General features: G+C 35.7%; 4 protein-coding genes across 10 annotated transcripts; 2 read left to right on the top strand and 2 right to left on the bottom strand.

Annotated features, from left to right (window-relative positions):
- The first annotated feature begins 806 nt into the window (after window positions 1–806).
- LOC104788902 (F-box/kelch-repeat protein At3g23880) lies at window positions 807–2,427 on the top strand. The gene has a single exon (XM_010514671.3). The coding sequence runs from the start codon at window positions 1,165–1,167 to the stop codon at window positions 2,260–2,262; it is 1,098 nt and encodes a 365-aa protein (XP_010512973.2). The 5' UTR covers window positions 807–1,164; the 3' UTR covers window positions 2,263–2,427.
- On the bottom strand, window positions 2,313–5,370 carry LOC104707240 (putative magnesium transporter NIPA1). 7 transcript variants are annotated; one of them, XM_087457024.1, is made up of 9 exons: window positions 5,033–5,370; window positions 4,020–4,264; window positions 3,876–3,932; window positions 3,698–3,788; window positions 3,444–3,604; window positions 3,223–3,350; window positions 2,993–3,130; window positions 2,808–2,900; window positions 2,313–2,711 (listed from the first exon to the last, which is right to left on the bottom strand). In XM_087457024.1, the coding sequence occupies exons 2-9, from the start codon at window positions 4,147–4,149 to the stop codon at window positions 2,505–2,507; spliced, it is 1,005 nt and encodes a 334-aa protein (XP_087313150.1). In that variant the 5' UTR covers window positions 4,150–4,264; window positions 5,033–5,370; the 3' UTR covers window positions 2,313–2,504. The 7 variants fall into 7 exon arrangements, with proteins under 7 accessions (XP_087313150.1, XP_087313157.1, XP_087313154.1 ...); XM_087457031.1 differs by having other exon boundaries at window positions 3,444–3,599; window positions 5,033–5,235; XM_087457028.1 differs by lacking the exon at window positions 5,033–5,370 and adding an exon at window positions 4,380–4,951 and having other exon boundaries at window positions 3,444–3,599.
- An 827-nt stretch (window positions 5,371–6,197) lies between these two features.
- On the bottom strand, window positions 6,198–7,933 carry LOC104707230 (protein ECERIFERUM 26-like). Its single transcript, XM_010423539.3, has 2 exons — window positions 7,354–7,933; window positions 6,198–7,218 (listed from the first exon to the last, which is right to left on the bottom strand). Exons 1-2 carry the CDS (start codon window positions 7,786–7,788, stop codon window positions 6,367–6,369), a joined length of 1,287 nt encoding a protein of 428 aa, XP_010421841.1. The 5' UTR covers window positions 7,789–7,933; the 3' UTR covers window positions 6,198–6,366.
- A 1,467-nt stretch (window positions 7,934–9,400) lies between these two features.
- On the top strand, window positions 9,401–11,079 carry LOC147949796 (uncharacterized). Its single transcript, XM_087510550.1, has 2 exons — window positions 9,401–10,664; window positions 11,051–11,079. Exons 1-2 carry the CDS (start codon window positions 9,401–9,403, stop codon window positions 11,077–11,079), a joined length of 1,293 nt encoding a protein of 430 aa, XP_087366676.1.
- Window positions 11,080–12,481: the final 1,402 nt, after the last annotated feature.

Here is a 12,481-nt window from a genome sequence, read left to right as displayed (position 1 = left end):
GTTAATTTGGAAGTTGATATTCGTGGAGAGGTTTTTTTGTTTTTTTTAGCAAGAAAAAAATATCAAAACTTAAGATTTCTCATTTAACTCATTTTTATTAGGCTTTTGACTAGGCTTAATGGCCAATATTTAAGATAACTAGGAGCATGAGAGGATCTTTCTAGAATTTTAACGATCGCATGGGACAGAAAAAGATCTAACATCTGCTGTTAATGTAATCAAACAGATCATACTGAATACACACACAAAAAAACTTGGAAAATTATTTATAAATAAAAAAACCGCTAGTAAATATGCCATTTTTTATTTTACTTTGTTTCTTTAGATTGTTTGACATTTCTATATTAATTTCTTTTACAAAATTACTTGTAAATAACATTCTGGTATAGCTTATAATAAGATTCAATTTTTTGTCTAATGTGATTAATTCAGTAGCATATTCGACCAAAGTTGATATATTCGGTAAAGTGCTCATATATTCAATAATAACTCTTCATATAATATGTAATTATGGACACTTCACGTCCAATTAGTACTCTTCTAAGCTAAGTAGTGATGATGAGTCTATGTCACTAAAGCAGAAGTTAGTCTCTATTACTCATCCTATTAGCTACTAATCTTTTGATTATTTTGTATAAAACTCCTATTTTGTTTAACTTAACCATTTGTATATTGCCCAAGGTTGTCCGAAAAAAAAACCATTCGTTTCTCGATTAAATTATTTAAATCGTGACTAAGTTTACCATTTGATCATGATCTCCTATATTTAACATTATGTTTCCATCTCTATAACGTTGTCTTGATTCGTTGTCTTCAATTTTGTTGTAATACTTTGGAACTTTTCTGCCACGTTAATGAAGCTTTGATTGTTTCTTGCATAAGAACCAAAATTTTGTTACGAGATGAAAAAAAAAAGTAGCAAATTTTATCGCCCTATAACTTCTTCTGATCCTACCCTTTAGCTGTCAACATCTTTACCACATCATCATCTCCATATCTAAATATATATATCTTATAATAAAGTACATAATATTTTGCATTATCCTGATATATGCATCTCCTCTTTTTCCACAACCACTTGTGCATGTACACCTAAAAAGAACTAATCTTTTAATATTTTCTTATTTAATACCAACAACACTATTGGTTCCTCTGCCCTGACTCATGGAGGAAACCGTCAGAGAGATGTTCTCACCACCCATTCTTCCTCTTGAAATGGTGGAAGAGATTCTCTTAAGACTACCCGTGAAGTCATTGACACGATTCAAATGCGTTTGCAGCTCATGGAGATCTTTGATCTCAGAGTCTCTGTTTGCTCTGAAACACGCTTCGATCTTGGAGGCATCGAAGGCAACCACTTCCAAGACGAGTCCTTACGGAGTCATCACAACGTCTAGGTACCATCTCAAGTCGTGCTGCGTACATTCTCTATACAATGAGTCAACGGTCGATGTTTCGGAGCATGATGGTGAGCTTTTAGGAAGAGATTACTATCAAGTCGTGGGGACTTGTCATGGATTGGTTTGTTTCCATGTAGATTACGATAAAAGCCTCTACTTGTGGAACCCGATTACCAAGCTTCAACAAAGATTGTCTGGTTCGGATCTTGAAACGAGCGAGGATGAGTTTGTTGTCACATATGGATTTGGTTATGATGAATCTGAGGATGACTATAAAGTGGTTGCATTGTTGCAACAAAGACAACAAGTGAAGATAGAGGCAAAGATTTACTCAACGAGACAAAAGCTCTGGAGAAGAAGCAACAACGCTTGTCTCCCATCTGGAGTTACTGTTGCTGACAAATCAAGATCCGGAATCTACATCAAAGGGACTCTAAACTGGGCAGCCACTCACTCGTCATCATGGACCATTATATCATATGACATGTCACGTGATGAGTTCAAGGAGCTTCCCGGACCAGTTTCTTGCAGCAAAGGATGTTTTACATTGACGCTTGGAGATTTGAGAGGATGTCTTTCGATGGTGTGTTATTGCAAAGGAGCTAACGCAGATGTTATGGTGATGAAGGAGTTTAGAGAAGAAGCATCTTGGTCTAAACTCTTGAGCATTCCTGGATTGACTGACTTTGTTCGACCGCTATGGATCTCAGACGGTTTAGTGGTTTTATTAGAGTTTAGATCTGGTTTAGCTCTCTATGACTGTGCTAATGGAAGGTTTCATTACCCAGTTGCACATAGCTTAAGTGGTTGTCGCGACGCCAAAGTTTATGTCAAGACAATGGTTTCTCCAAATGTTCTTTAACATTCAAGATTTGGTTCAGTTTTATATGCACATCATTATTATACCTCTACTTTAAAAAAATCTTGTCTTGTTTTAATTCTCTTTGGTTGTAAATTACATTGTCATGTGGGAAACCAAAAAAAAAAAAAAAAAGAATATAGTTCCTAACAAGTATTCATTCAAAAATACATCGATCCTTATGCTTTGTAGTCTTTCGTTGCTCTCACGTATACGTACAATGGGGGAATCTTGGAACGTTAGAGTCAGGAGGGTAGTTTATCTGAGGTGGAGCTCCGAGCGGATCCTGAGTTGGTGAAGACAGGAGTGTCTCTAGGCATAGAGACAGATCCACGGCCACTTCCACTGTTTCCCATGTCTTTCGTCTTGTGAAGCAGAAATGTTCCTGACAAAATCGTTACGAAACCACACAACTCTGTTGCAATCTTTAATCCACTCTGAGAAGCCCAATCCTGTAAATCACACACAACAGAGGAAACTGTTTTTATAATGGGAGTTTATTTACTTGGGAGAGAAGATAAGGGAATTAATTAGAGATTGTTTTTGACCTTGAACATGATCATACTAGCTATGATGGTGAAAGTTGTGAACATAACGTAGTAAACCGGTGAAATAACCGCGGTGTTGAATGTATCCAGTGCCTGACAGACAAATTACAAAGAGAAAAGTTCAGAAAAAATGAATGTGAGTGCGAGCCATACCGATTGAAGTTAAGGAGTTTTCTTGTGTTTACCTTGTTCAAGTAGTTGATTTGTAAAAGGCAACAAAATGCAACCACTAAAATGAAAATCCAAGTGTTGAAGTATTTGAACTGATTCGTCCCCGAAAATGTCAGCTTTATCGCAATGGCCACAGCTTTAACACTCATAACCTATAAAGAAACACAAGAAAGCTTGAGAAAAAATCCTATGAAATTATACTTAACGAAGAGAAAGAGAGAGAGAGCTCAACAAAAAAACGTACAGTAAGAGAACCCATCAAGGAACAGATTCCAACATATACTATCATATGAGTCTTTCCGTAGCGCGGTTCATAGTAGAAGATCAGTATAGCCACCACAATCACAATCACAGCAGAATACACAAGGAAACCTAATGAAACAGAGCTTGCATCAGATCCAGTCTTACTAAAATATCGATTTTATGAACATATATATATATATATATATATATATATATATATACCTGGTTCAATAGCAAGCTGCCATATTTGCTTGACTGATTCAATCTTCTGCTCATGTGGAGCGTGTAAGACTATAGTTGTAGACCCAACAACACAGAGAACGCAACCAAGTATCCCAAACATATGCAATTTCTCTTGCAAAATAAAATGCGCTAGCACTGCGCTGCATAAAACATATACAGGTTCTTGTTTTCAAGAAAACCATAGTCTACAGAATATAATCTTTACAGATGATGGTTTCAACAATAAAGAATACCTGAATATAATACTTAAAGCTCCCAAAGGTGTTACCAGAATAGCCGGTGCAAATGCATAGGCTGCAAAATTAGCTACTTCCCCAACAATCACTAAAGATCAATAGGCCAAAACAGGTTTAGTCATTTGCATCTCAAGTTTTAAAACATATCAACAGAATCTAGAGTTTTAAGACTTACTTGTAATCATTCCAGCCCACCACCATGGTTCTTTTAAATATCCATACCCTCCTTCACCTGATAGCGGATATAATTAACAAGAACAGGTTTAGATTAAAGTGTTAATTTCAAGAACTTGGGATATGTAAAAGATCAGCTCCTCACCTGCTCGGGCTCCGCTTGCGCCGGCCTTCTTGAGACCTTTTTTCTTGACGATGAAGCTAGAACCAATGAAAATACTTGAAGACACTGCTAGAATGACTCCAGTTATGTTATCAGGTGACATCTGATCCATCTTAGCTAATATATATTATATATAAATAAGGTGAATCAGCCTAAAAGATATATGAAACTCCAAAGATTTTTTTGGGGAGAAAGATTCCAATTTTTTTTCAAAGAGATTCTTGCATCTGGACACAAAAAAAAAAAAAAAAAAAAAGAACAGAATAAGAACATCAAAAGTGAGTTTTAAAATCTGATTTTCATAAACTATAAAGAAAATAAAAAGCAAAGAAAGCCACATACAAATTGCAAATGATCATGACTGATTACTTTTAATAATTAGCTCATCAACCAAAAACACAAGAATTGGTTTCAGAAAGAAATATATTAAAATTCCCAACAGATGGCAGAACAGGCAAATATAGGAAACTGAAGAGAGAAATTTAGAATCATATCGAAATCAAAATAAGAAAAAAATCGACTAATGATGATAGCTAAGACAAATCTTGAAACTCCAAACAACAAAAATACAAGAAGAAAGAAGAGAAGAAAGAGACAAATACTTTTTTACTTCAAAAGTAGAATCTACGGTCCTTGAAGTTTTGAAAATTTTGGATTAAGACTTGTTCTTCTGATTTTTGTAAGAATTTTTTTTAACGTATAAAACCTCAAAACCCTCTCATATACGTTACCTTTTTAACAAAATATTAACTATTAATTCTCTAAACCACTAAAATATCGTCAGTAAATTAAATAACAAATAACAAAGAAAGTTGAAGAACACGCCAAAAGACTAAATCCAATTTTGCTTCTCACAAATCATCAAAATTACAAAGAACTCAAACGAAAAAATTCGAGATAGTGATCGTACAAACAAAAGAAAAAAGATAAATTCAAAAGTAGGCAAATAATATCACGAGCAAGAACGTGCTTTATTTAGAATATTCGAATGGTACCTTTAACTCTGCCACGTTCTCTTCTCCCCCAAAGAAAAAAAAAAACAACCAAAACGAAACACAAAATTAAGAAGAAGAATCTATAAGGAGGCCATAGACGAACGATCCATAGTTGTTTTTGTTTTTTCTGTTGAAACAATTTTCTTAAAAAATTAGGGTTTTGGTTGTTTTGTGTTGCTGTGAAGAATCTAAGAGAGAGAAGAAAAATTGAATAAGAGAATCCAGAGGATATATAGGGTGTAACATAAACAGCTCAGAAATTAGAAAATGGCCAATTCATATTATTCTCTTTGGTTTACATATAAACATAAGGATACTAATTAACAATTTACATGCTCGCCACCTTCTTTAATTTCTTTTTCCATATATATAATTCAATTGTTTTTATCTTTATTTTTGTATAATTGCTTTTATTTCTCTCTTACAATTCAAATTATATGGTATCTTAGAAAAAAATATCTTGATAAAGATTTTGTTTGATCCTTTTTTATTTTATAATATTCTTACATTTGTTGTAGAGGATATGGAAGTAATTCAATAATTATCTTTAAGATCAATATTAAATTTTAGATTTTGCACGCTAGTAAAATGTTTAATACAACAAATAAACCATATAAATAGTATTTAATTAATATTAAATATAACTCAGAATGGTTATTTTTAGATATTAATAAAGTCAAAATTATAATCATCTATTAGGGATATGTATATCATCATGTAAACATATCATTTCTCCTACCAATAAATAAATGTAAGCATATCATTTCTAAATACACAATAATAGTTTTTTTTTTTTTTTTTTTGACAACAAAGTACAAGATTGGCTTAAAGCCAATAATATGTACAATAATAGTTATTATACATATTTGGAATATACCTTTGATATTCTTTGAAAATTTTTGTCAAAAAAATGATTGCATTTTGGGTGTGCTCATGCTGAATTTCATATTCATAGGCTGGTAAAACATTTAGGAGGATGTAGGATCATGAAATAGAAACCAATGGTACTTATTTCACTATCAATACACACATCATAGCAATAAAACTAATAGTAAATTATATTCTTTCTATTTCATTTTAAATGATGTTTTAGTTTTTTAAAAATAGATATAATTTCATTTAATTTATCTCTTTTATATACTATTAAATAAAATAAACTCAATCAATAAGAAAGATAATGTCAAATATGATTGGTAAAGAAAAATTTAACACATTTAGTTTTTGCATAGAAAAATAAAAACAACATCACTTAAAACTGAAATAGAAAAAGTTAAAAAAAAAAATACCACAAAATACAACAATGTTTGAAACAAAAGAAACAATAACCATTTTTTTCATTCACCGTTAGTTACTACTAACACCGTGATCAATCCACACTTGTTCATTTCACATTTCACCTTCTCAATCTCATCATCCGGTAACGTCACCGTCACCGTCACAACCCTCTCTTCCTCCTCCACACCCCCCGGCATAACCACCACCGCTCCGCCATCACCTATTCCCTGAACATTACAATAAACCGATTCCGGCGACTTCCCCATAACTTTCGCCTCGTAAAAATCAACTCCGCTTAGATCCACAAATGTCAAATTCGCTCCGTAAACAATAAAATCCGTAACATCGTCAACAGTCTCATCGATCCCAAACCTCTCGTCGTTCGTTTCACCGATCGATTTCACAATCTCTTCCAAACTCGCCTCCGCCACCGAGAAATCGACGTGAACGGAACTTATCATCTGACTGTTTCTCACCGCTCTGGGTTTTAACCCGTTCGGATCCGATTTGATAACCGTAATCGTAACCGGAGCTGATTCTCCTCTCGCTTTGGCTATACATTTCCATATGATTCCACTGAGGATCTCGAATTCGTCGTCTCCGGTCGCCGGAAAATGTGATTTAATCTCGCTAACCGTTAAATTGAAGGAGAATGTTGTCATTTTTCTGTTACTTGGAGCGACCCAGAGGTCCCCAACCGGGTCAACCCGTTTGATTGATTCCGGTTCTTTGCCCGTTGAGTTCGGGTTTTGAAACACTCTTTCTAACTCAGAGGTTTTGGGAGAGTGGATCTTCTCACCAACATAAGCCCGAGCCCATAAGTTGAAGAAATGAGAAAGCGATAATGGATCTCCCATGATATGTGCCCAGCTCAAGCCTAAAGCTAATCCACCGCAGCTAAACCGGGTCATCTATACCGAATTAAACCGATGTTTTTAGTTTTTATGTGGCTATCAAAATAGATATATTCTTTTATTAATAATGTGTGGACTTTTAATTTATTCGTTACGTAAATTAGTATTTAGTAGAGATATATACGTACGCACCTGAATATAAATCAAAGGAGAGAATGCCATTTCTGGTCCAACAGGTTGATGGTAAACCAAAGACTCATCCACGGACCGGTCCGGTATACGGAGCCACTCGTCCACTGTGAGATCACAATGACTTTCCACGAAACGTGTGCCACAGTCGTTGCACTTTATGTACGGGCGTCTCGATTCGTGCCGCCTTAACCTGCCAGTGATCCATGAGATCTGATCGAACACTGGAAACAAGGGGGCTTTGACGTTCATCACGGTCAAGTCACTTGCTGCCTCGGCAGAGTAAATGTAAACCACCTTTAAGTAGTGGAGCTTCATGGCGAGGTCTAAACCGGTGAGCTCGTGAGTGGTACCGGTCTCTGTTGGCCGGGACGAACTCACGGTCGATAACCGGAAGCCATGAACCGGACCCCTTCCCTCTTCTTGAACTCGACCCATACGAGACGAAAGATGTAAGTATATGAGTAATATTGGCAAAGATGATTCTGAGTGATCTCTTGGTCTACTCCGTATAGGTAGATATAGAAATAATTAAATATTTTTGAAGGATTTATTTTTTCAAAATTGTTAATGTTTCTGCTATACGTGTCGCTCTCTGTTTCAGTTATTATATAGATTGTGACTATAATCTACTCACGTTGTTATATGCATGCAAGTGTTATAATAGGTGTTTGCATCACGAGTTGGTGAACATGACCCCATTCTTAATTGTTGTATAGCAGAGAGCAGGCTATATACACAACCAAAACGGCATTGTTGTATAAGTATTTCGTTGGCAAACCATTGTTGTATTTATTTATTAATCTGTCTAAAATAATACATATACTCTCAGACCTGTAAATATGTATAAGAATTGTATTGGGATAGAGATAATGAAATATTATATATGGGAAATAGGAAATTCAAATAATGTATTGGCGAAACTGTGCTAAATGTTAATTAGCTCTACAAATATGATCTATATAGAAACTGTTTTAAATTATAGGATATGATCGTATCATGTGATATATATGTACCAACAACTTAGAAAGAGATTGAACCAATATAACTTAAATATGAGCAGCTGTTTTTGGTAATCAACTGAGTTTTCTTATAATAATATTCATTCGATTGTACTTGGTAGTAACCAATGATTGAAAGTACCTATAGGTTTAGATATGCGCGTAGCACGTTGGAAATAAAAAGTTGGATACATGGGGCCTTGTACTCGTCCTGCTATCCGCTCCATTAAATATTTTTTGAACTGGAAAAGTTATTTGTGAAATTCATTTGATCTTTGGTCTAACTAAATATAAGTGTTTTAGTTGCGAAAATTTGGTAAAATATAATTCGTAACGGCGAAGCGTAGATACGCATCTTTCGTTGAGTAACTTCCCAAATGCGGAACATTAGTCTTTCCAACGTCACAGCAAACGACACTCATGAGTCATCTTGAGCAAGGAAACTATAATTTCTAGACAACCGTACCACAAGATCTAGACAATATATAATGAATATTAAGAGACATCGCGTATACAATTAGAGCTGAGATCTAACTATTAGGCTCATGTATATAACATAGTTTATATTGTATATTAGTTGGTTAAGTCTCCTTTAGCTTATATACTAATTGTACAGTATATATACCTTTGTATCACAACTATGTTTGATTAATGAGAAATAATCCTTTACATCAAAGTTAACATGGTATCAGAACACTAACTATTTTTTTTTTTTTTTTTTCTCATTCACAAAACCCAAAATCGCCATTGATATGAGCTTCAATTGAGCTTGCCATCTCTGTTCTTTGTCTTCACCCAGCTCAATCATCTTCATCTTTTCGATTCGATTGCTCATCGCACCGATCAATTTCTACAATGAGTGTTTCACGGCGTCAAATTGTTTCGATCTCCTTCGCGAATCTTATGATGCTTGTGGCAACTCTTTTCTCATTGATTCATTCCTTTGTTCTACATCTTCTGTTTGCTTTCGCTTGCTTGATCTGGTTATTGGATTGATTTTGATTGTTGCTCTACATCGCACAATCTCGTTCTTGATTCTGCTTTTTACTATGGCAAATTCGTCTGCTCCGGTGGATCACTATGCCAATCCTTACTTCTTACATAGCTCGGATCATGCGGGGATGAATATTATATCTGATCGTCTCATGTCTGGAGCTGATTTCTATTCTTGGAAAAGATCGATGCGTATTGCTCTCAATGTCAGAAACAAGCTTGGTTTCGTTGATGGTAAGATTCGTAAACCTCCTGAGGATCATCAAGACTATGGATCATGGTCTCGGTGTAATGATATGATTACTACTTGGATTATCAATTCTGTTGATAAAAAAATTGGTGGAAGTTTGTTGTATATCTCTACTGTCGAGGGAATCTGGAATAATTTGATGTCAAGATTTAAGCAGGATGATGCTCCTAAAGTATATGAGCTAGAGCAGAAATTGAACTCCCTGCAGCAGGGATCTATGGATGTCACCTCCTATTATACAATGTTGGTAACTCTTTGGGAAGAGTATAAAAACTATGTTGAACTCCCGGTCTGTACTTGTGGAAAATGTGAATGTAATGCAGCCACTCTTTGGGAGAAACTTCAGCAGAGGAGTCGTGTTACAAAGTTTTTGATGGGGTTAAATGCCTCTTATGAATCCACTCGAAGACACATCCTCATGCTAAAGCCTATACCAAGCATTGAAGAGGTTTTCAACATGGTTACTTCTGATGAACGTCAGACGCATATCACACCTAAGCCGAACAGTATGATCTTTCAGGCTTCAGCTTCAACGTCCACAGAAGTCCCTATCTCTATTACGTCCCAGGTGTCTGGTACACATCAAATCCCTTATACTGGCTCCTATGACAATATGGCATTTGCGGTTCAGAATCAGAGTCACTATAGGCCACGAGGACCGAGACCTGTTTGCACTCACTGTGGTCAAACTGGACATGTTATCCAGAAGTGTTTTAAATTGCATGGATATCCCCCAGGCTACATTCCTGGATTCAAGAGTAGTTTAGCCAATTATCAGGGAAGTCAAGGAAGTCAACGTCCGGTAATGTCATCTGCTCAACCTCGAGGATATGCACCTTCAAATCCTAGACCGATGACACATGCTGTGGCTAATGTGATGACAGAGACTTCTCCTACTCCAACAACGAATGCTGCGGTTAATCTAGATATCGGCACCATGAGTAGCGATCAGATTACTTCTCTGATTCAACAACTAAATGCAAAGGTTAAGCTTTCAAAGGCTCCAGCTTCATCTTCACATGCCTCGTCCATTACAGAACATGGTGTTATGGCAGTTCAGTCATCTTCTGGTACACATTCTTTTCCAACTGTTTTTCCTTCTTCTTCACTTCGTTTTGAAAACAATCGACTTACTTTTCAACATCAATGCCTTTCTTCTTTAACAAAACATATTCCTCATGGTAGTTGGATAATTGACATTGGTGCTACGAGCCATGTTTGCTCTGATCTGACCTTCTTTAATGACACAGTAACAGTTTCTGGAGTCACAGTCTCCTTACCAAATGAAACTAGAGTGGATATCACACACTGTGGCACTGTGCATTTATCTCAATCACTCATATTGCATGATGTTTTACATGTTCCATCTTTCAAATTCAATTTACTTTCTATTAGTAGTTTACTACAACATAATCGTGGTTCTGCTCATTTCTATCCTGATTTTTGTTACCTTCAGGAGTCTATTCAGGGCTTGATGATTGGTAAGGGTTTACTTCTTCACAACCTCTACATCTTACAACCTGAAGCATCGTCATCTGCACTTAAATCGGCATCCACATTACTTCCGCATTTCTCTGGATCCTTGAAGGTTGATGGACATCTTTGGCATCAACGCCTTGGACACCCATCTACCGACAAGTTAAAAGTCCTTTCTGGTACTTTGTCCCTACCCGTTTCTTCTCTTGTAGATCAGAGTCATTGTTCAGTCTGTCCATTAGCTAAACAAAAACGTCTTTCTTTTGAGTCTCACAATCACTTGTCTTCACAACCATTTGATCTTCTCCACTTAGATATTTGGGGTCCTTTTTCCACGGAGTCTGTAGAAGGTTTTAAGTACTTTTTAACAATAGTTGATGATTGTACTCGAGCATTCTGGGTTTATCTCCTTAGAAATAAAAGTCAAGTTACTACTGTTTTTCCTACTTTTCTGAAATATGTTCTTACTCAGTATAATACAACTGTCAAAGCTATCCGTACTGATAATGCTCCTGAACTTGCTTTCACTGATTTGATTAAAGAACATGGCATGATTCACCAGTTTTCTTGTGCTTATACTCCCCAACAAAACTATGTTGTTGAGCGCAAACACCAACATCTTCTTAATGTTGCAAGAGCCTTATTGTTTCAGTCTAATGTTCCTTTGGCATATTGGAGTGATTGCTTGCTGACTGCAGTTTTTTTAATAAATAGAACTCCTTCGGTTTTACTAACGAACTTAACTCCTTTTGAATTGCTAAATAAGAAACAACCTGATTATCAGTTTCTTAAATCCTTTGGTTGTTTGTGCTATGTTTCTACATTACAAAAGGAACGCCATAAGTTTAGTCCTAGAGCTGATCGGTGTGTCTTTCTAGGTTATTCTTTTGGATATAAAGGCTATAAAGTCCTTCACTTAGATAGTAATGTCATTTCCATTTCTCGGAACATTGTTTTTCATGAGCATATTTTCCCTTTCAAATTAGAACATGTTCCTGCTCCTTCTACTGATATATTTGACAATGTTATTCTGCCATTATCTCTTCCTCTTGACATAGATCATTATCATCATACTACGCATCCTTCATCTTCGTCATCTACTTCATCATCCCATATTCATTCTCATCAATCATTGTCACACTCATCCACTTCTAGTGAACATCGTTTGGTCTCTGAGATTGTGCCTGCAGAAACGACCACTGTTTCATCATTGAATACCCGACCAAGGCGAACGTCCAAGGTACTAGGTTATCTTTGTGACTATCATTGTTCTCTTACTCAAATTTCTCCATCATCTACTTCTATCAAATCCACTACTCCATATCCTATTTCCTCCTATCTTACTTACACAAATTTTAAATCTTTCTATCAAGAATATATTCTCTCTGTTTCAATCGAAACAGAACCTAAA

This window comes from Camelina sativa, chromosome 1 (genome assembly GCF_030686135.1).
Source record: "Camelina sativa cultivar CO46 ecotype springtype chromosome 1, ASM3068613v1".
NCBI classification, from domain to species: Eukaryota; Viridiplantae; Streptophyta; class Magnoliopsida; order Brassicales; family Brassicaceae; genus Camelina; species Camelina sativa.
The sequence above is the reverse complement of the archived record's forward strand: the minus strand, read 5'-3'. Positions and strand labels throughout refer to the sequence as shown.